The sequence below is a fragment of the Balaenoptera acutorostrata genome, chromosome 2, assembly GCF_949987535.1.
Source record: "Balaenoptera acutorostrata chromosome 2, mBalAcu1.1, whole genome shotgun sequence".
NCBI classification, from domain to species: domain Eukaryota; kingdom Metazoa; phylum Chordata; class Mammalia; order Artiodactyla; family Balaenopteridae; genus Balaenoptera; species Balaenoptera acutorostrata.
In genome coordinates this window covers 162,779,195-162,802,201 of record NC_080065.1, presented here as the reverse complement: position 1 = coordinate 162,802,201, position 23,007 = coordinate 162,779,195, and the positions used below count along the sequence as shown (strand labels likewise).

Genomic DNA, 23,007 nt, shown 5'->3' with positions numbered 1-23,007 from the left:
CTGATGTTCCTTGATTTACACTGTTAAATCGTTCATTAACATGTAATTCTGGCTAAGAATTACATTTGAGACTCCTTGTTCAGATTTTGGTTAACAGTACAAATCTTTCCGAAATTCAAGTTCTTATTAATCAATCATTTGTCAGCTAGGATACATTCAGGCATCAGCTGCAACTACAGAATAGATGCACTGCCTCAGCGCTTGGGAAAGACAGAATCTAGAACACTACTAGCAGACAAAATATCTGTTTCTAGACAGCATATGTGCAGTACAGCAAGATAAAAACATATATTCATATGTTGGCTTGTTTAAGCCTCAAGCCCTCAATCCTTTGTTGAAATACAATAATTTCATTCCTATGGGTTTTTTTTTTCATTCCTATGGTTTTTAATACCAAAAACTCAACCTCCAGGAGGGCTAAAGTCTAATTTATACTCCAAACCAAGTAGCAGTGCAGTTCGCTACTACTGAGGCTGAATCCATAAAGACTTCAAGACCACGTCCAGAAGACAAGTTATTATATATAACACCCTAGAAGGTCTGAAACATAATAATCATATACATAGCAGGTCCTCCAGAGCTTTTTACCTATAACATGTTTTTTGATGAAAGTTATTTAATGTACTGGAGATAACTGTGACTTACTGATCAAATATTTGAGTACCTGTACTTACCTGGGATTTCATTTCTGGTGAAAGAAAAAGGAAGAACAGGACTCACTTAAAACAAACTTTATAAGTGAAAGTAAAAATCTTATCACACACTATCACTTTTGGAAGCAGCATAGAGGGGCAGTCAACGGTAAAACACTGGTGAAGTAGGTCAAAACTCTAGGCCCAAAATCCATTATTATTATCATCAGTGACAGTACCACAACTGTGCCCTTCATAATTAATAATCACTCCTAAGAATCTTCATTTGGCACCAGCTGATGCGTTTAAGAGAAACACTCTGGGAGGCTTTGAATCAGTCTTGGTTTTTTGTTAGCCAAGTTACAGGAAAATGTTTAAAGTGGGGGGAAGGGAAGAAGGAAACGGACCAGAAAAAGAATTTAAGCCAGAAACCAACAAAGCACTGATAGTTCCAAACATGTCGGACACTAAAATGACTGATATAGGCTCAAGTGGTTTATTAAACCTATAAAAAGACTACACCAGCAAAGTCCCCATTTATCTGTAGAGTTCAGAAACTAAAACAAGGAATATTTTAGCTTAAAACCTTATCTCAAGAGAATCATATACACTTCACATGAATAAAAATACCTGAAACCAAAAAAAAAAAAAAAAAAAAAAACCTGAAACCAAACATTTTTAATTGCTCCAATACCCCAAATATAAAGAAAAACTTAATTCAGAAGACTGGGCAATCTCTATCTCCCCTCCACACTAACCACCCATCCCATGGAAGACCAAGGGAGATCAGACTTTCCAGACTTAGGCAACACCGGGCTGCTGCAAAATTCTACGGAGACTCCTTGTGGAACAGCAGTCTCCCATCTCTTGTGTCTCTCCCTGTCATGATCATGCAGGAAGCAAGTCTGGCTGTGCTATTTGTTATCACTGTCTGTCACCCATCTGCAACATGATATTGCTACAAAGGTAAGTACAAAGTAACGTATCTAGTTCCCTTTCCCCCAGAAGGTTGAGGCTCAGGTACAGGGGTAATTCTCCTGTGCACACAGTCATAATTTAGGCCGACTCAGTGACTACAACAGGCTTCATCATGTGATCAGGTTTGTTGCCAGCTGCATAATGCTCCCACATCTGTAGATAGAGCTGCTCTAGTTCCATTGTGTATTGTTTGGTGTTGAACAGAGGGCTAGATATTCTCTGCTTCCAGACTTTGCCACGAATTCTCTTCAGGTATTCTAGATCAGTTCCCAGTTTCACAGCTATGTCTTCATACTCTTGTCTATTTTTAGCAATAAGCTCAAGACAGCCTAAACAAGTGAGCTGGGAAGCTGCAACTCGGGAAGCAAGAGTCTCTCCTGGCATAGTCACCATGGGTGTCCCCGACCAAAGGACATCCATCCCTGTGGTGTGTCCATTACAGAGTGGAGTGTCCAAGCAGACATCAGCCAGCTGGCCTCTCCGAACATGTTCCTCTTTAGGAGCAACTGGTGAAAAAATGATACGGTTCTGGGGAAGGCCCATATTTTGCACGTACTGTTGAATATTAGGTTCTCCTACTGCTGGGAAACGCAACAGCCACAGTACGCTATTGGGAACACGCTTCAGAATATTTGCCCACATCTGCAAAGTAGATGGGTCAATTTTATATAACTGATTAAAGTTACAGTACACAATGGCATCTTCCGGTAACCCGTACTGAGAACGTGTGGTTACAATAATGGTACGGGGAACCTCCTCTCCAGTGGCAGCCTTATTGTTGATCTGGGTAGTTGCCAGTCCATTGCTAATACTGAATCCATTAATTGTTATCTGAATTTGTCCTCTGTTAATCATTTCAATAACTGCTTCTACAATCGTATTCATAGGAATGACAGGCATATTGAGAGCTATATTACTGCTCTCTGAGTTGTTTCCTCCATCAGGACATTTCATCTTGACAATTTTCACATCTGGTAGACTATCAAGAAATGCTTTGAGGTCGATGCCATTCAGCACAATTCGATTGTCATAAATGTGCCCATTGGACTTAAAATCGATGACTGCTTTTTCCTTCAGGTGAGGGAACATATTAGCATGATCACCAATAAAGAAAGTATGGGGCATATAAGCCAGTTTCTCAGAATACTGCTCAGCAACTTCAGCAGGTGAAGTGTCCTGATCAGTGATGATATAATCCATGAAAAGTGCGCCACTAGTCCCAGGGTACCCCAGCCACATTGCCTGAAGAGGAGCTGGCCTGAGAGCAAAGAGTTCATTTCGAGCACCCCTGGTATAACCATTCATATTTACAAGGATGTGTATACCATCTTGATGGATGCGATCAGCTGCTTTTCCATCGCATGGAATCTGAGAAAGATCAACGAAATGATCGGCTTCTGCCATCACCTTCGCTCGGAAGTTTGTGCCATCATCTGGGCTCAGGGCATAACAGAATACCTCAAATTTATCACGATTGTGCATGCCTGGAATAGACTGCATAAGATGAGAAGTAGGATGGTTCCCAAAGTCAGAACTCACGTATCCTACACGCAGTCGACCATCACTGAGCTTCAAGTCCTTTGGATGTTCATACGGTGGTTTGTGAAGGACACTGATGTTATCCAGGCAGAGGTGCCCATGCCTCTCGGCAATAGCCTTCCTGACGCCGTGAGGAAGAGGATATAACATGCTGTGATGAGGCTGCACGGAAGGCAACCTGTTCTTCTCTAACTGGTCAGCCACAACGCTGACCAACCTCTTCATGCGCTCATCATAGTCTGTCCAGTCACAGACAGTCTGCAGGCAATGAGCCAGATTACAATACGCGTCAGGAAAATCAGGTTGAAGCTTCAGAGCAGTGCGGTAAGAAGCAATTGCTTCTGGAATATTCCCTGAATCCTGGTGAATGGAAGCCAGATTGCTGTGGGCTTCCGCAAATGCAGGGTCAATCTGAATGGCACGAGTATAACACTGCAAGGCTCCCTGAACATCCTGCATCCCCGTTAGAGTGTTTCCCATATTACAGTAGGCCTCAGCAAAGGTAGGACTGATTCGAATAGCCTCCTTATAATGCATCAGAGCTTCCTGCACTTTTCCCTGCTGCTGCAATACACTTGCTAAATTTGAATGGGCAGCAGCAAACTCTGGGAAGACTTCTAATGCTTTACAATACAAGCGAACTGCCTCTTCAGTGTTTCCCTGTTCTCGCTTGGTATTGGCTAGGTTATTCAGAGAGTCTGCATGGGTGGGACACAGCCAGAGAGCTGTATTATAACAATCTTCTGCTTCGGCAACACTGCCCTTCTCTTTGAGAGCGTTGGCTAGGTTGCAGTAAGCGTCCGGGAAGTGTGGTTGCAATTCAATAGCTCGCCTGTAGGTGTCTATTGCCAGATCTATCAGGCCTTGCTCATAGTATACACAAGCCAGGCTGCCATGTACCACTGCATGATTTGGACTCAAGCTTAGGGCACGAAGGTAAGCTGCCACAGCTCGTTCAAAAATCCGTGCCTCTTTGAAGACATTTCCTAAATTGATATAAGCATCCAGAAAATTGGGGTCATGGGTGACAGCCTTTTCAAAGTGATGAATTGCAAGCCAAATCTCCCCTTGTGCATTGAAAACACAGCCAAGATTACTCCAAGCTACTGCAAAGTTCGGTTGCGTCTCAATTGCTTTCAAATAACATGCCTTGGCTTCTTCCAAGCGACCCAGGGCTTTGAGCAGGTTCCCCAGGTCACTGCAAACACAGTACAGATCAGGATTGTACTGAAGAGCAGAGGCGTAAGCTTGTACTGCCCCTTCCATGTCGCCTGCTGCTACCAAAGCGGCTGCCAGGTTAATATAACCATCGATGAAATCTGGTTTGAGACGCAACGCATGCCGGTAATGCTCGATTGCTTCCTGCAACTGCCCGCTTTCCTTGTACACATTCCCCAAATTCGAATAGGCTTCTGCCAGAAGAGGGTTCTTTTTAATTGCCAGACTACTAAAGTGGGCAGATCCGTCCAGCCTTCGACACCGGAAGTGTATAGATGAAAGTAATAAAAGTACACCAGTATTGTCTGGCTCTTGTCTCCAGAGCTGCATGCAGTGTCTCTCAGCTGCCTCAAAATCTCCCGCCTGATAGGCTCGCTGTGTCAACTCTGCTAACCCTTGGAAGGAAAGCATACATTTCGTTGGGTCTGTGCTGTCGGCCACGTTGCCCACGGAAGACGCCATCTGGAGCTTCTGGAGGGAGTGTGAAAAGAGGGTAATTGAGTCCCGATGCTGCCACTACTGGCAAGAATGTTTCTAGAGGTAGCAAATACAAGGGCAGCAGCCGTACCACTGCTTTGGCAGGCTTAAGCGGCGGCAACAGTTACATACACTGAACCTTAGGAACTCTGGTTGGCCATCTATGTCTCACGGTCTTGAAAAAATTCACAATGAAGTCTTTTTTAATTGATAAAATGGTTCTAAAGTTTATCTGGAGATGCAAGAGGGAAGAGATGTGGGGACATATGTATATGTATAACTGATTCACTTTGTTATAAAGCAGAAACTAACACACCATAGTAAAGCAATTATACTCCAATAAAGATGTTAAAAAAATATAAAGTTTATCTGGAAGAATAAATGGGGCTATTGATAATAGAATTCTGAAAATTAAAATTAAGAGGTTAGACTTGTTCTAATGGATACATTTTAAAATGAATGCTAAAGAGACAACCGTTGAACCACTATGATACAGTCAAATAGAAAGCTCTTATACATCTAGCAGAAAGTGCTCAAACATCTCTTCATATTTTTGGAAACAGTGAATGTTGGAGGAAATAATGGTAATAGAGAAAGTATAAAATAAATAATGTTGGAATAATGGTTAAGGAAGGGTAGTTAATTTTTTACCTTAAAATACGTTCTAAAACAAATCTGACTGTATTTACCTAAAATCAATTATAGAGAAGTTAATGTAAAAAAATTTAAATCATTATTCAGAGGGAGCACAGAAAATATGTAACAGATTCACGATGGTATAAGTCACTAAATCCAATGACTTTGCAGGACCAACTGATAATCTTGACTACCAACACTCTTTTTCTTCCCTTTGCTTCCTTTGACTTCTATGACACACACTGCCCTGATTTTTCACCTCACTTTGGTTGCTACTTCTCCAATTCCTTTGCAAGATTATCGTCCTTTGAAAGCCATTACATGTTTGAGTTCCTCAGGGCCCATTCCTTCTCTACACTGTCTCCCAAGATATTCACATTTACCCACGGCTCCAATTACCACCTCTACTCAGGTGACTCAAATGTAACTCTCCCCCAGGCATTTCTTACCTATCAGTATAAGTCAGAATCCCTGAAAGAGAAAGGTGGCACACTCAAATGTACCGTAATTAAGGAGACTGTAGTCAAGAGATCATTTGCAAAGGGTTTGGGGAAAACAACAGAGGACAGTAGTCCAGCATCTCAGGGAGCTTTTACTGCCTAGGCTTAAAGGAGGAGGTTAGGGACTTCCCTGGTGGCTCAGTGGTTAAGAATCCACCTGCCAGTGCAGGGGTTCAAGCCCTGGTCCGGAAAGATCCCACATGCCACGGAGCAACTGAGCCTGTGCGCCACAACTACTCAGCCTGCACTCTAGAGCCCGCGAGCCACAACTACTGAGCCCACGTGCCGCAACTACTGAAGCCCGCGTGCCGCAACTTCTGAAGACCGGGCACCTAGAACCCGTGCTCTGCAACAAGAGAAGCCACCGAAATGAGAAGCCCACTCACTGCAACGAAGAGTAGCCCCCACTTACCACGACTAGAGAAAGCCCGGGCGCAGCAAAGATCCAACCCAGCCAAAAATTACTTAATTAATTTTTAAAAAAAGGACGAGGTGGAAATGATTACTGGATTCGAGAGAGAAAAAAAGAGGAAGAGGTGGGAGGAAGAAGAGCAGAAGGAGCAGGAGGCAGAGGAGGAGGGTTTGAAGGAGGCAGGGTGGAAAGAGGAGGAGGTGGGGAAGAGGAAGAGATGATGCAGGATGTATATCGTATCGAGTAAATACTCAGCCTTCACGCTTCTTCCTTCATGTACCTCCTATGGGCTGAACGCAACTAGAAGGCAGAGCACACGGGAGCAGGTGCTGGGGATACATGGAATCTTGACATCCCACACACGTCAATGTCTCCGGGCAGGGATCAGCGTAGAGATGGGTGGAGAGTGGCTCTAGATGGGGAGGCAGAAGATATCTACCTAACAGACACCTCCGGCTTGGCTTCTTCTCTAGGACATCCCAGGGATATTTAAAACTCAGCAGGTCCAAGATTAAACTCATGAACTGCCCACTCCACAACCTCTCAAGAACAAGACTAATGAAAAACAAACTGGTCCTCTTTCAGTGTTTTCTGTGTCATCAAATGGTATCAAGGTCAGGCCTGTCTTCCCATAACTGTGCAGGAATGGATTGGAGTGGGGCAACAGTAGGTGCAAATAGATCATTGAGGACGCTATTCCCCTAGTCCAGACACAAATGATGATAGAATGGGCTGAGGAAGTGTTGGTAATGATGAACAGAAGTGGATGGATTGAAGTGGATAGATTGAAGAGATATTTAGAAAGCAAAGTTGTTAGGACTTGTTATGAGATTGGATGTTTGGAGGTAAAAGTAATGTGGTTGTCAAAGATGACACCTTCAGTGATTTCCCATAGATCTTAGGAAGGAGACACAACTCCTTAACATGGACTTACTGGCCCTGCGTGGTCAGCATCCCCCACTTCCCACCCTTCAACCTTCCGCCTTCACTTACGCCAGGCCCCTCTGAGGATGTGGACCATGTTCTACATTCTTTCAGTCCTTCCTGTTTCCTGTGCTTGCCCCTGAGCAGGACATTTGGACCTGCTCTTTCCACTGCCTGTAATGCTCTTAGCCCACTACCTAAGTCCTCTTTATCATTCTTAGCTCAGTCACCACTTCCCCAGGAAAGCTTCCCCTGACTTCCCTAACTAGACCTAACCCTCCTATGAAAGCGCTCCTAGACTGGGTCCTTCCCTCTGTAGCCTCTATCCTTTAGTAGCTTACACACACTTGTGTGGCTTTTCAGTGAACGTCTAACATATTCTCAATCCCCCACCAGGATATGAACTCCACGAGGGCAGGGGCTGTGTCCTTCTTGTCTCACAATAAATAGTCTTATTGCCTCTCGTAGTACTTGGCACCTTGTAGTACACACACACACACACACACACACACACACACACACTCTAATGAATGAATGAATAAAAGTAAAAGCAATGGAATACATCATGCAGAAACACACTGATGGATTTAATAGACTTAAATTATAATCTTCTCTATAGTAAACAAGAGTAAGGAGTAAGTGATAAGTGATAAACTTAGAGATATATTCATAATATAAAGACAAGAAGACTATATCTCAGTAGAGTTCTTGCCACATCAACAATACAAATAATACCCAACAGGAATTGACAAAAAGAAAACAAACAAAAAAAACCCCCTAGAACAGAAAGAGTTATGACAACTTTTCACTGTAAAAATTGAAACTCCAAATAAAACTGGCCTAAACAATAAGGAAACCCACTGTATCACGTAACCAGAAGGATAGGATGGCTTCCCTCAGGATCATGAGACGGTACCCAACGATCACCGGGGGCAGCATGCTTTCTTGTGCACATTCATCAGAGGAGAAATGCAGTCTCTTTGTTAGCAATACAATACAAATCCTGGGCTTCCCTAGTGGCACAGTGGTTGAGAATCTGCCCGCCATTGCAGGGGACACGGGTTCAAGCCCTGGTCTGGGAAGATCCCACATGCCGCGGAGCAACTAGGCCCGTGAGCCACAACTACTGAGCCTGCACGTCTGGAGCTTGTGCTCCGCAACAAGAGAGGCCGCGATAGTGAGAGGCCCGTGCACCACCATGAAGAGTGGCCCCCGCTTGCCGCAACTAGAGAAAGCCCTTGCACAGAAACGAAGACCCAGCACAGCCAAAAATAAATAAATAAATAATTAAAAAATAAAAGGAATTCCTTTAAAAAAAATATTTAAAACGTGAAATTTTGATGACGTTTTAAAAAAAAAAGCATATTCAAGGAAATATAGAAACCTGTGATCTTTGGTGGAATTAGTTTACCTAGCTGTGTACTGAAAGGTAATGGTCTTTTGAGCCCCCTCTCTCACACTATCCTGCCCCCTGGGGCCACAGATAAACCTGTTAGCTAGAAAGCAAGCTGGTTGAGGCTGGGCAAAGATTTATGTATATCACCCAGGGCAAACTTTTTTCTGAAAAGGTGGGAAAAGCCTCAATAGCTATGAGGAAGGTGGATTCCAGAAGGCATGAATTAGCAATGGTCCTGAAGGGAATCCTGCAAGGGAATTCGGAGAAGATGGTCAGAGAATGAGGGCCGAGCTAGGAAGGGGCAGGATTGATATATGAGCCATAGTCCTTCATTGCGTTTGGAAATGGCTGCATTTGGCAGAAGACATCCTTATTCTTCAACGAACAGAAACATTTGCTTCCAAGTCATCTGGATTTTTTGCTCCCCTAAATAAATACTTCTGGATTCAATCAGAGTGGGAGACAAACAAGTTTAGTTGTTTAAAATCCCACTCATATTTCTGAGCCGTTTTCTTATCAATTATCATTGGAGTATCTTTCACTTAGTAAGTAACTGAGGTGCTAATTCTTGGTCTTGAAATGTGATACCAGACCCAAGCCATATTCTTTGAAATCATTGGGTTAATGTGTCTTCATCTAGAAATGTGACTCCTCCTAAAACGATTTCCCTTAAAAACTGCGGGACATTGAACCATTCCAATTACCATTGGGCTCGCCAGTGATACAGATGGTGGGAAATTCCACCATACTTTATATATTATCTCATTGCCACTATAGCAAGAACTTGCTGAATTCTTTAGAGATTATGATGTTATTAACTCAGGTTCCATTTATAGGCCAGCATGACAAGGACAACTGCTTTCCTGTGTTGCATTTATTTCTTGATACTGATTCTTCCTCTTGCTTAGAAGCAGTTCCTTCATTGTTTCAAGTTAGTTACATTAATTTGGATCCGTTTTCCAATGTCAGACTATTTGCTTTTAATCATATGGTCTTGTCATCTGCATGTGTACTTTATTCTTAAGTTACTGATTACATTTAGAGGTAAATGAGTTAATATGCACCCTCACAGATCAACAAGAAACCATTACAAATCTAGGCAGTAGTGACATAGAAATAAAGGCTACCTCTTTTGTAAGCAGTTTTTTTTTTTTTTTTTTTTTAGTTTTTTTTTTTTTTAATGTGAGTCCAGTAGCACTGAAACTTTCTTCAGCCTTACATATTTGAGTAGATTTTAGTATGTCATCTGTGTGGATTATGAGTTTGTAGGCTTTGGCTCTGAAAGCTGTAATTACCAATGTTTGAAAGACATCTGTGAGGGTGAGGATATGGAGAAGATAAGCCAAAAGCAAGATATATAATTACCACACCCTGTCTTCCTATTGGGAACTCTGGATGTTTTAAGCAATTAGGACGTTTTAGACAGGTCCTTCTCCTATCAGAGTGCAACATCAGGTTGCTCTGAATGTAAGTCATCAATCTTTCAGGCAGGAAGTGTCCTCTCTCACATACACTATCAGCTCATAGGTCCTTCAATGACTAGGGGTGGAAAAGATCCATACTTCTCTATTACTGAGTGAACATATCCCTGACTGTCCTGCTATAAAGGCAATTTTTATAGAGGGAAAAACACTGGTCCTGGAGTCAGGAGAGCTGATTCCCAGCTCTGAATCTCTCATGTGCTGTGACCCTGGCCAAGGCTTCAAGCCTCAATTTTCCCATCTGAAAAATGGAAATAGTATAACTACCTCACAGAATGATCACAAGCAAAAAGGTCATATTTATGAAAGTGCTTTAAAAATACTATGAAATTTCTATACAGTTCAGGATATAGAAAATAAAAAATCATGTAGAGTTGCACCATTTCTTTGGAATGTTAAATATTTGTTTCTGTTTTCATCTCTGGTTAAATACTGAACATATATGCTTTCAATATTTAGGAATGCATTGAATGCATAGCTCCGCTATGAGTAGCTATGACTTGGAAATATTGGGAGAAATGACAAGATTCCTTGTTATTGATAATTAACAAAGGAACCCTTTCTTTCAAAGGTAAGGGTAGCTTAAACCTGACTCACAGTACTTTGCTCTGCCTGATTTTCTTTAAGGAAAACTGCTGAAAAGTTTTCTAAGAATAAGTGAGGTGAGATTGGCCCTTGAGTAAGGAGAGTGGGCAGCTAAAGCCTAAAGCTTCTTTTTCAATAACAAGTTTAAGTGCCTTGTTTATTTTCATGGGATTAAGTGACACTTGTATAAATACCTTACTGAGTAATGGTGCTGTGGCAAAAGTGAAGTTTATTTAAGACACTGCTCCACCCAAGGTGAGCAATTAAAGCAGGTATGTAAACTAAGTCACCTTTGGCTTCTCTACTCAACCCGATGAGTAAGTAGTACTAGAAAGGAAAAATGGTGTGGGGTATATGGCATGGCTGGAGGTGGGAAGAAATAGGAAGGCAGAAGAAGCCTCCCTGAAAGAATGAAGGAAGTGTGAACGGTGGTAGGGAAACTATAACAATTGAAAATTGATTCTGACTATTGATATCAGTCTATCAAGTTAATGCAAATTAAGGTGGCATGAGATTTCTTTAAAAAAAAAAAAAAAGCCTTTTCCCCATACAGTGTAATAATAACCACCTTATTTTAAATGTAGCCAAGAAGGGCTGTGTTTGCTCATGTGATAGGGTTTCCATACTTCCCACAGCTGGGGAAGTATCAGCTAATATTGATTTAGCACTCATTTATACCTGATGGTCAGGACCAACTAGAATAGAGGAAAACTGGTACAAATTAGTGAGGCCCTGTGGTCCCAGTAAGTGGTCTGGGGCCCAACTGTTGTATATCAATACAAATAACTCTTCCTGGGAAGGAATGGAAAAAATATTTTAAATGGATCTGAATCTGCTCTCAGAAGTTCTAGTGCTATTGGGCTAAAGACCTCCTTTAAGAATGTTAGGAATGGGTAAGATCAAGTTACATTCTTAGAGTTTTATTATGTTTAGCTTATTAATTTGGGAGGTAAGCAAACTAGAAGCAGAACAGGCTTTAAAACATCTGAGTTTGTTATTATATTATGAATAATAACTGTTAGCTGGTCCATTCCATTTACCTTTTCCTCAATGAAATTCTCTATAAAGAAATATCCGTAAACTAGTCTTACATTTTAAATATCGCTGCAGATTATTTGGAACCATAGAATTAGATACTAATCCACTGAAAACTGTTTTCTTTGGGTAATTTCCACGAATTGACATCAGTTATCCACAAATCTTTGTATTTGGCTAAACACTGAGAAAATATGTGGGGCCTGCAATTAAACTTAGTGAACTTTTAATCATTTCTAATCCACTGTCTCCCAAATTGGCCAAATCATAAACATCACCTGGGGAACTTGTTAAAAATTGTACAATCCTGCCCCTCCTGCTCCCAGACCTGCTGAATTAGACTCTCTAGGGAATGAGGCTGAACTCTGTATTTTTAGAAGGGCCCCAAGAATGCCTGATGAGATATATGTTTGGAAAACAATTCTATGTCCTTGTCGTATTCCTCATGATGTCAGAGCCCTTCAAACCCCAATATTCCCTTCTGACTACCCCTCTCCTCAGTGATCGCAGGCTTTTTTTCTGTTCCACCCCACCTAAGAAAGGCACATTCCCACCAACCACTGTGGCCCTCAGCAGCAGTGAGTCTCTGCGGCAGGTGCAGTGGAGAGCGTCTACCATCTTGGGTGGGGAGGTCATGGAGTAAAGGGATGGAGGTGTGGTCTGGAAAAGTCTTTCCAGAGATTCCCCTTGACAACCAGTTGTAGATGACATTGCTACCTCCTCAAATGGCCACGCTCAACTTCCTTTGCTCTACATAAATTTTTTCTTTACCTTCACTCTCTTAACGTCCCTTCTTCCTGTAAATGGAGGGGGAAACATTGTCCCGTTTTGTCAAACTTGTGCTCTTGATCAAATCCTCTACTGCCTCATGGAAACTAAATCTATTAGTCCTCCTCATTCCAACTTCATTTTTTTCTCTTTTGGCTTCTATTGGCATATCAGTAGATGTTTCTTCCCTATTCTTTTTAAACTAAAGCAACATATACTTTCTTGGACTTTGATGAACCCCAAGATCCCATTTGACTTCATGCCTTCTGTTTACTGTCAAATTTCTCAAAAAGAGAATTCTACATTACTTGCATTCATCTTCTCACCCTTCTCATCAACCCAACTGTACCCTGGCTTTCACAGAGCCACATTTTATGGACACTATTGGTGTGAAGATTTCCAGTGATGAGATCCAATGACTTTGCTTAGCCCTTAACCTTCTTCCCCATCTAACAGCTTTTGACATTGCTGATCACCACATCCTTTTAAAGACTTTATCAATTAGTCATCATTTAACTATAAGAACAAAAACCTATTCAAATGATTGAAACAGCAAGGGGGAGGGTAATATAAGACCAAAGAAACTCTCTCACAGAAAGTATAATAGGGCTGCACAGGGATTAGCATCAGGAACTAGGAAGCTATCAGTAACCAATAAAGTTTTAACAAATAATTCTCGGGCACCTGCTATATTCCAGGCACTCCTAGGTGTTCAGTGACCAAGTAGTCAACAGAAGAGACAAGGTCCCTGCCTTGAGAGACTTTATAATCTAGTGGGGAAGGCTTACATAGACAGGTAAACAATTGTGTATTTACACCATATAATGAGCACTACAGATGAAACAAACTGACCTAATGATACATTATTATAGGTTATTAGTGATAGGCAAGGACTCAGAAAGGATACTCTGAAGACAAGGCATTTAAACTCAGATCTGAAGAATGTGAGGGAGCCACTCAGGGCAACTGAGGATTGGGGCTGTGGAAGGAGTGTTTTAGGCTGAGGATACACCTGTGTGCAGACCCTGCAGTGCTGTTTCGGGGGAAGTGAAAGGAGGCCACTGTGGCTGGAACTTAAAGGGTGAGGGAGAGAATCGAGGGAGGTAAGGTTGGAGAAGGAGGCAGAAGCCAGAGCAGGCCAGGCCTTTTAAGTATTTAAAGGAATTTGGATCTCATGGCAAACTAATTGGAAAACATTGAACTGATTTAAGCAGGAAACAACAGGGTCCGATGTATTTCCAGGTTTACCCTGACTGATGAGCAGAAAATAGATGAAAGGAGGCAAGAGTAGAAGGTAGAAGACCAGTTGGCAGCTACAGCAATAGCTCAGGTAAGAGATGATGGCAGTTTGGTTTAATGTAGTAGCAGAGGAGATGGAGAGAAGTGGATGGACTACACATCTATTCATGAGGAGCAAATAAGAGGACCAGCTGATAGGTTAGAGTTGGGGAGGGAAGGAGAGGGAAAAATCAAGAATATTGCCTGGGTTGTCCTGTTTACAATAACTGGGTGAATGGTGATAACATTTACTGAAGTGGGAAAAAGTAAAGATAGAATTTCTTTTTAATAGTGAGGGGAGGAAAGCAGGTTGATAGAAATTGAGAGTTTAGTTCTATTTCAGATACATTAATTTCAGATATTCACGGAGACTTGACATGTCATACAGACAAATGAATATCTGAATACAGATTTTGGAGGAAATGTCTAGGCTAAAGAGATTAATTTGCGAATTTGTTACCATTTTTAGTATTTAAAGCTATGGGAATGACTGAGATTACCAAGAAGGTGAGTTCACAGACAAGAAAGCAGAGAATAGAGCCCAGTTTTTAGAGGGCAGTAGAGGAGGAAAAACCCCTGAAGGTCACTGAGCAGCAGTGGTTAGAGATTTAGGAGACAGACCAGCCAATAGAAGAGATTTGGTTTTCAAGAAGTTGAGCCTGACCAACTGTGTTGAAAACTGCTAAAGGTTGGAGTAGGATGAGGTTCAAGGAACATCCACTGGGTCCAGCAATATGTAGGCTGTTGACAACATGGATTAGCAGTTTTCATTGGCGTGGTGGGGGTGGAAGTCAGATTCGAGTAGATTGAATAGGAAATCAGAGTTAACCTGTAGACATCTCTCTCAAGAAGGTTTGCTGTGAAGGGATCAGAGAATTAGTATTACAGATGGAAAGGGATAGCATAAGAATCTTTGTTTTTTTCTAAATGTTAGGATGGAGGATGTTTGTACATATTGGGGATAATCAAGAATTTGATGATGAACAAGAGGAAGGGAATAACTGAAGAAATGAAACCCCTAAGAAGAGGGGAAGGAATTTAAATCATAAGTAGAGGAATGGCTTTTGACAGGAGAGGAAGAAAGAAAGGAGAGATGGGTCCAAATGCCAAAAGATTTGTAGATTTGATGGTAGGAATATACTGGAGTCGCATCAGGGTAGGCAGGTGTGGGGATGGTTTTAGAAGATTGAAGAAAAGGGATAAGACAGAAAATAGTCGTCATGGGAAAATAAGCATACTCTCAGTTTCTCTCTCTCTCGCTCTCAGATCATCTGTTCTCATTTTGATTTTCTGCAAGTCACTTCATTCGTTTCTTTCAGAAGGCAGGTTTCCTCCACTTTTCTGTTTCTGTGACAGAAGATGGCCACCCCATACACAGGTTTCTGTGATCACCCAGTTCATGCCCTTAATAGAATAACATTGTATTTCTTAATTTCAAATTCCCAGGGGAGAAAACCTGATTGGTGCAGCTTTGGTCAGTTATCGAACTCAGGTCAAACCAACCATGGTCAGAAGAACAAGGTCAAATTGTACAAACATAGCTGTCAGGCCCAAACCCTCTGTGTGTTGGCGGAGGATTAGATCTTAGAGAAGGGGACGTGAGCTCCCAGATATCCCACAGACATCTACCAAACATCCTCTGAGACACCAAATTCTTTAATTAAGAAGTTCTTCCCTTCTGCCTTCTTTCCTAGTTTTGTTTTCTTTGGATTGTTTATGTGCTTACTTTTCCTCCTCCACTAATGTATAATTTCTCAAAATTTTCGCCTTGATCCTCTTTTTCTTTATTTCTATATTTTTCTCCCTCGCCAACTTCATTTGTGCCCATGGCTTCAACTATCATATGTACATGGATAACCCCCCAAGCCATACCTATGCTCTTCTCAACTATCATTTAAAAACTGCTCTTAAAAACTCCAAACGAGTTTTTTTCTCTTTTTTCCCCTTGTATCAAAATCAGATGATGAATGTTAACTCAACTAGTTACGGTAAACATTTCATAATATAGGTAAGTCAAGTCTTTACGCTGTACACCTTCAACTTATACAGTGCTATATGTCAATTATATCTCAATAAAACAAAGGAAAAAACTGTCTCCACTTGAATATCCTCTGGTTCTCTTATTTATAGATGAGCTCATTATCTTCTCCCAAACCTGCTCCTTCTCTTGGCTCCCTATTCCTGTTAAAGCCACCACTATCCTCTTAGGCATCCAAGCCTGAAGCTTCAGAGCTGTCTGACGTCCTACTTTCAAGGTCCATCAGCTAAGAAGGAGTATCACCTGCATCTTTTCCTCCCCTCCATGTCCCCTATCATTCTCCTAACTCTCATTACCTAAACTCCATGGACTATTCTCAAAGTCTACTAAATCATCTTCCAGTTTACAGTCTCCATCCAGGTTGTAAACTATTCTTGCATGAATATTCAAAAAGCCCAGCTCCATTCATGTTCTCCCCACCCGCTCAAGAATCTTCAACAGCTCCTCCCTGCATACTCGATAAAGGGCAAGCCTTGCCTGGCAACCTCCATGACATGTCATCAACAGACCAAGACTTATCTTCCATTTACCATCAGTCGAGGCACACTGCTCGATCATCTCCTAACACAGCCTGTGTATCCCTAGTGACAAGATTTCCTCATACTCTTCTTCCCTGAAGCCTTTCCTCAAAAGTGATCTTTCCCTCCCATTGCTTCCATTGGCTTTATTTGCATCTCTCTTATGGAAGACCTGTGTTTAGACATGGTTTCTACCTTTATCTGTAGAAATTACCTTTTTACCTCTGAGAGACTACAATTTACCAAAGTATGAAAACAAGGATCTCTTACAGAGTATACAAGAGCGTCGCACTTTGAAGGCATTTAATAAGTGACTTGATGAGGAGTTACTAAGGCTTGATGCTAGTATTATTGCTATTAAATGCTCATGTAGGCCTATTAAATATATTAATATGAACCTTTTCAATAGGATGCTTGGTAGGACACTGTGCTATAAAAAGTTTAAAATAATTTTAATAACTTCTCTAGTCAAGCGCTGCTGATGAGTTGATTGCACCTTAACAGCAGTCACTCAACACACTTATATGGTAAAAAGTAAAATTCAGTCACAGAGGAGCAAATTAATCGACACATTTTAATCACTCCAAACTCTCACTTAAAAAAAAAATAGTATTATGATAATCAAGCACAGTCTCTTCATAGGACCACTACTGCTCTCATGTACTGTTGACACCATGTTTGGAACTAAAACAAATGAAATGTCACAGCATAGAGAGAATATTTGCAGGTTTCTGGCCCCCAAATCTTGATTTAGCCTCGGAATGTGTTGGCTTTGTTCAATACAGTCTTTTAGTTAAATGATAAAACTCTACTTATGCATCAGCCTAGGGGATGTGCCCCTGGCATCATAGTTGGCGATAGGAACTGCTGTGGAGATGAAAGCTGAACAATTGGTGGTCCTCATCACTATTTTCTATCCAGGCAGGAATAATTGCATGCATACTCTTTTGATATTTATCACTTAAAAAACAAGATACCCCCTCTTTCTCTTGCCTCTTCTGAACTTCTTTTAAAAACAAAGCATAGGGACTTCCCTGGCGGCGCAGTGGATAAGAATCTGCCTGTCCATGCAGGGGACACGGGTTCAATTCCTGGTCCGGGAAGATCCCACGTGCCGCGGAGCAACTAAGCCCGTGCAACACAACTACTGAGCCTGCGCTCTAGAGCCTGTGTGCCACAACTACTGAGCCCACGCGCCGCAACTACTGAAGCCCACACGCCTAGAGCCTGTGCTCCTCAACAAGAGGAGCCACCACAAGGAGAAGCCCGTGCACCACAATGAGGAATAGCCCCTGCTCGCCACAGCTAGAGAAAGCCCGTGCACAGCAACGAAGACCCAGCGCAGCCAAAAATAAATAAAGTTAAATCTTTAAAAAAAAAAAAAAAAAAGCATAAGGAAAAGCTCCTTGACATTAGTCTTATCAAGGATTTTATGGTTATGACACCCAAAGCATCACAACAAAAGCAAAAATCAACAAGTGAAACTACATCAAACTAAAAAGCCTTCTGCACAGCAAAAGAAACAATCAACAAAAACGAAAAGACCACCCACAGAATGGGAGAAATATTTGCAAACAACATATTTGATAAGGGGTTCATATCCAAAATATATAAGCAACTCATGCAATAGCAAAAAACCAAAACAATCCCATTAAAAATGGGCAAAGGATCTGAGTAGACATTTTTTCCAAAGAAGATATTCAAACGGTCAACAGGTATATGAAAAGGTGCTCAACATCACTAATCATCAGAGAAATACAAATTAAAACCGAAATGAGATACCACCTCACACTTGTTAGAATGGCTATTATCAACAAGTTAAGCAATAATAAGTACTGGTGAGGATATAGAGACATGGGAACCCTTGTGCACTGTTGACGGGATTGTAAACTGGTGCAGCCACTATGTAGAACATTATGGAGGTTCCTCAAAAACTTAAAAATAGAACTACCATATTATCCAGCAATCCCACTTCTGGGTATAAATCTGAAGGAAATGAAATCAATATCTCAAAGAGATATGTGCATTCCCATGTTCATTGCAGCACTATTTACAACAGCCAAGATATGAAAATAACCCAAGTGTCCACTGATGGATGAATGGAAAAAAATTGTGGTATATATACACAATGGAATATTATTCAGCCATAAAAAGAAGGAAATCCTGCCATTTGTGATGACATGGATGAACCTTGAGGGCATTATGATACGTGAAGTAAGTCAGATGGAGAAAGACAAATACTATATGATCTCACTTACATGTGGAATCGAAAAAAATCCAAACTCATATGAACAGAGAATAGGAGCAGGGGCTGGGGAGTGGGAGAAATGGGTGAGGGTGGTCAATGGTACGAACTTCAAGTTATAAGATGAATAAGTTCAGGGACGTAATGTACAGCATGGTGACTATAGTTAACGACAGTATATTGTATATTTAAAAGCTACTAAGAGAATAGAATTTAAAAGTTCTCATCATAAAAAAGGTTTATAACTATGTGAGGTGATGGATGTGTTAAGTAACCTTATCGTGTTAATCATTTTGCACTAAATACCCATATCAAATCATTACATTACACGCCTTCAACTTACACAATCTTTTATGTCAATTACATCTCAATAAAGCTGGGGGGGAAAGAAACAAAGTAAAATATTTATTATTTACATGAAATGTTCCTTTCTACTTAATTAAATATATATATTTTTCAGTTTCCTTACACAGGCCTCTTGAGAATTGCTCCTAACACAGAGAGAGAACTAACTACATAACAGCAGATGTCACTCTGTAAGGGATCCTCCTCAACTGTCCTTCTCTGTCAGTTTCAGTTGGTTATTTTTTTTTTCCTGCAAATTTCAACTGCCTTTTCTCCATTACCAATTTCAGTTTCCATTTTCAACATCTGATGAGCCTCCAAGAGCCACTAGGACTAGTATTTTTTTTTAAACATCTTTATTGGAGTCTAATTGCTTTACAATGGTGTTAGTTTCTGCTTTATAACAAAGTGAATCAGTTATACAGATACATATGTTCCCATATCTCCTCCCTCTCGCGTCACCCTCCCTCCCGCCCTCCTTATCCCACCCCTCTTAGGACTAGTATTTTTCACTTTGCCTGTATAAGGATCATAATACAAGATATGCTTCCCTTTTGAATGCTGGCCCCAGTGCGAATATCTGTTTAGTTTAAAAAGCCACATGGAACATTTTTCTACTCTGTGGCTATGTCTTTGCAACAGTGATATACTTCTTATTATCCTTTTTTTTTTTTTTTTTTTTCTGATGAAAGGCACAGTTTAGTTCATGGGACAAGCACTGGTTAAAATTTGCTACTCTTTTCAACAACATTGAGCAAATATTGTCTACCAGGTACCAAGCACTATTGTGGAGAGTCAGCAGTAATAAAACAGATAAAAAGTCTTGCCTTCATGGCTCTTACATTCTACACGGACAGAACAAAAAATAATTAAAATATACAATAGGTAGGTGGTGATGTGTGCTCTGGGGGAAAAAAAAGGAAGAGAGTAGGGAACATCTAGGGGGTGCTTGCAATTTTAAAAAAGAGTTTTCAGAAAAGCTTTCATTGTGAAGGTGATGACATCTGAGTGAAGACTGGAGGAAATGAGGGAGCAAGCCATGTGGGTAACTGGGGTAGGAACTGCTCAGACAGAGGGAACACCTAGTGCAAAGGTGCACATAGCCTGTCACAAGCAGTAAGGAGTTTTACTGTAAGCATCTGCCAGGGACAAAAATTCAGGCAAGGCTCTTTTTGTTGCTGCTCTAAAGAATCCACCTACAAGAGAGTTTAATCAGCTGAAGATGAACATCAGTGCAGATCTGTTTAGTGTTCTCTCTCAGCCGTGACCTCATTTCTGATACTGACAGCCTGGACTGCCTCTTAGATTTGGTTGGGGCTTGGATGCATCCCCTGGCAAACCTGGATGAAACTAGAAGAGGCAGGTTTTGGTAGCTCTGTAGGCCCGTTAGTTATCTCATTCTCTCTTCACATGGGGCTACATATTAATCAGAGGTAGCCAATGATTCCAAGTTTTAATGCAACCTAAAGTATAGTCCATTACCATACATGAACCAAGAAGTAAGTGTAATCGTTCTACTTCAGATTAGCTAACGGTGGAATCTTGTTCCACAAACAGCCAAGACACGGGTTACTGAGAACAAAGGTATTTCCCATGCCACCAAATTGCGCTTTCAGTGTTGTCTTCTTCTAGGTAGGTCAACATAGTAAAGAGGTCATTACCAACATTAACATATATAGAATTTCCAGGGATTATGTTACACTTATATTCAACAAATAGAGATAATCTGCACGGGACCTAGCCATCCCATAGCTAGCACAGTCGGGTATGCTCTTCTCGCCCAGCAATCCACACTTCCTTCTAAGGGGGGTCCCAATTTACTGAGGGGTATGTTTTCCTAAAGCTTCTTTTCATACCCTTGGAGCCCACTCCCAAACTCACTAAGAATAAAATACTGTTAAGAACTCAACAAATGGACATTGGAAAGCCGATACTGGGTTTAGTTGATTTTAGCCCACCTTTGATTTGTTTGGAGACTGAATTCCTTACACATAAAGATCAGTATTTATTTCATGAGAACAAAGGTTTAAGAGGCAACCAAGATATATTTAGTAAAGAGAAGGTGATTGAACCTCCAAATAGGTCATGGTGACTTATGAGCAACTGAAAATAGTATTTTAAGATCATACTAGTTCTCTGTGTGCGTCATTTAGATTTGTTTTGGTTGTCTGATTTAAGTTGGCGTTGGCAGTTTTGAACAAACACAGAAAGACTTTAACACATGGCTAGGTAGGTTGTTTTAGATCCAAATCAGGTATTGATCATTAGGACTGTGGCTTGGTATAAATTTAGAATTACTGTAATCTAAAGTGTTGGGGTCGTTACATACTTTTATTTAGGAGTGGCCAGAGATAACATTTCTATTATGAAACCATGCTCTAATCAAATCGACAACTTGGCAATTTACCAGCATTTTTAAACACTTCACATATTTTAATCCGTCAATTTTTGTTCTTGATATTCTGAAAAAGTCATCAGAAAGAAGCCATTTATCATTCTTTTTCCCCATGAAGGAAGGCAATTTCCTAATGAATGAGGAAATCTTTCATTTCAGATGGAAAAAATAACACAATAGGTCAATTATACTAAATTTAAAAGAGTAAAGTTTTTACTGCATTTATATTTAATATATGTTATTCTGGAAAGCAAATACATGTGAACACAATGGGGATAATAGTAGTATCGTACCTTGTGGATTATAGGAGGATTGAAGGAATTAACACATAAAACATTCTTACAACAGTGGCTGACACATGAAATGCTCAGTAAATGTTAGCTGTTATTCTACTATGTGATAAAGTGAGGAACTGTCACTAGTATTCATGGGTGCAATTCTTGCATTTTACAGAAAAAGTGGTTTCATCCACTTTTTACAGAACCTAGTATGCTTTCTGTTCTGAGGGCACAATGAAGCTGAGAGGGATGGCTCCTCTAAGTGAAACTGACCCCTGCATTTAGTGCCTGAAATCAGAGGAAGCTTGTCAGTGTGGGCAGACACCAAGAGTAGACCAATCTGATCTCCCACTTCTTTTTTCTCTCATGGAAACGAATGGAGGGTATCTGATGTGGACCCTTCAATCAATTGTTCCTGCTTAATGTTTCAAACCTTGGTTTACTGTGGGGTAAACTTCGGCTCCTGACAGTCATCCAAAATCTTAGTTTCTCTTCAGTTCCACTGCAGAATAAAAACTAAATTTACCCCCGTGGATTGTTACATCAAGTCTGGTATTATTTCTCCCAAGAGGCCATCTGCTTCTGGGAAAAGACAACAGGGCGTGCCCTCCATTACGCCTCCATTTAACTGACGGTGCAATGATGTACAATTCCTTGTTGACCCCTGCAATTCAGAGTTATTGTCTTGGAACAGAAGATTTGATGATCTCTTTTCACTCCATAGGATAACTGTAAAAGTATCCACCCAGTGTTCAATCCAACCCCCAGACATTGCTTCTGATGGCCTTACATTCTTTTAATTAGTCTACTCAACACAGAAACTCAGATTCCTAAAATTAGTGGGGAAGGGATGGATTCTTCTCAAACATCCCACCACCAGAACAGGTGTACTTGGAAAGTCAAGTTTGCCTGACGTATCCTCTGTCTCAAGTGGTACAAACGGCCCTGGAGGGTGGAGCCCTCACAGCCTGCTTCCCTGGGCGTGCGCGTCTGTGGGTGTTGGGGTACGCGCAGGACACACACGGACCCACTGTCCCAGGGCAGCCCAATCACGGTCCCCCTCTCACCTCAAAGCCTGTCAACTCTCACGCCCCTCCTTGAACGCACAGCCCCTTTCTCCGCCTTCGCTCCTTCGTATCCCGCCTCCAAAGTAGGACGCCCACTTTCGTTGGCAGATGCTCCTCTCACTCCTACCCGGAAACCAATCACTCGCGTTCTGGTGGAGAGTGACGGAGACAATGGGAATTCTCGTTGCGTCATCTGCCCGCCCCGAGCGCCGGGAGGCGGTGCAGGGGGCGGGGTACGGGTTGCGGGGTTAGGTGCCTTATG

General features: G+C 41.3%; 1 protein-coding gene across 1 annotated transcript; it reads right to left on the bottom strand.

Moving 5' to 3' along the window:
• Positions 1-1,542: 1,542 nt before the first annotated feature.
• Positions 1,543-22,806, bottom strand: LOC130707368 (UDP-N-acetylglucosamine--peptide N-acetylglucosaminyltransferase 110 kDa subunit-like). The gene is made up of 2 exons (XM_057541600.1): positions 22,746-22,806; positions 1,543-4,838 (listed from the first exon to the last, which is right to left on the bottom strand). The coding sequence occupies exon 2, from the start codon at positions 4,827-4,829 to the stop codon at positions 1,689-1,691; it is 3,141 nt and encodes a 1,046-aa protein (XP_057397583.1). The 5' UTR covers positions 4,830-4,838; positions 22,746-22,806; the 3' UTR covers positions 1,543-1,688.
• Positions 22,807-23,007: the final 201 nt, after the last annotated feature.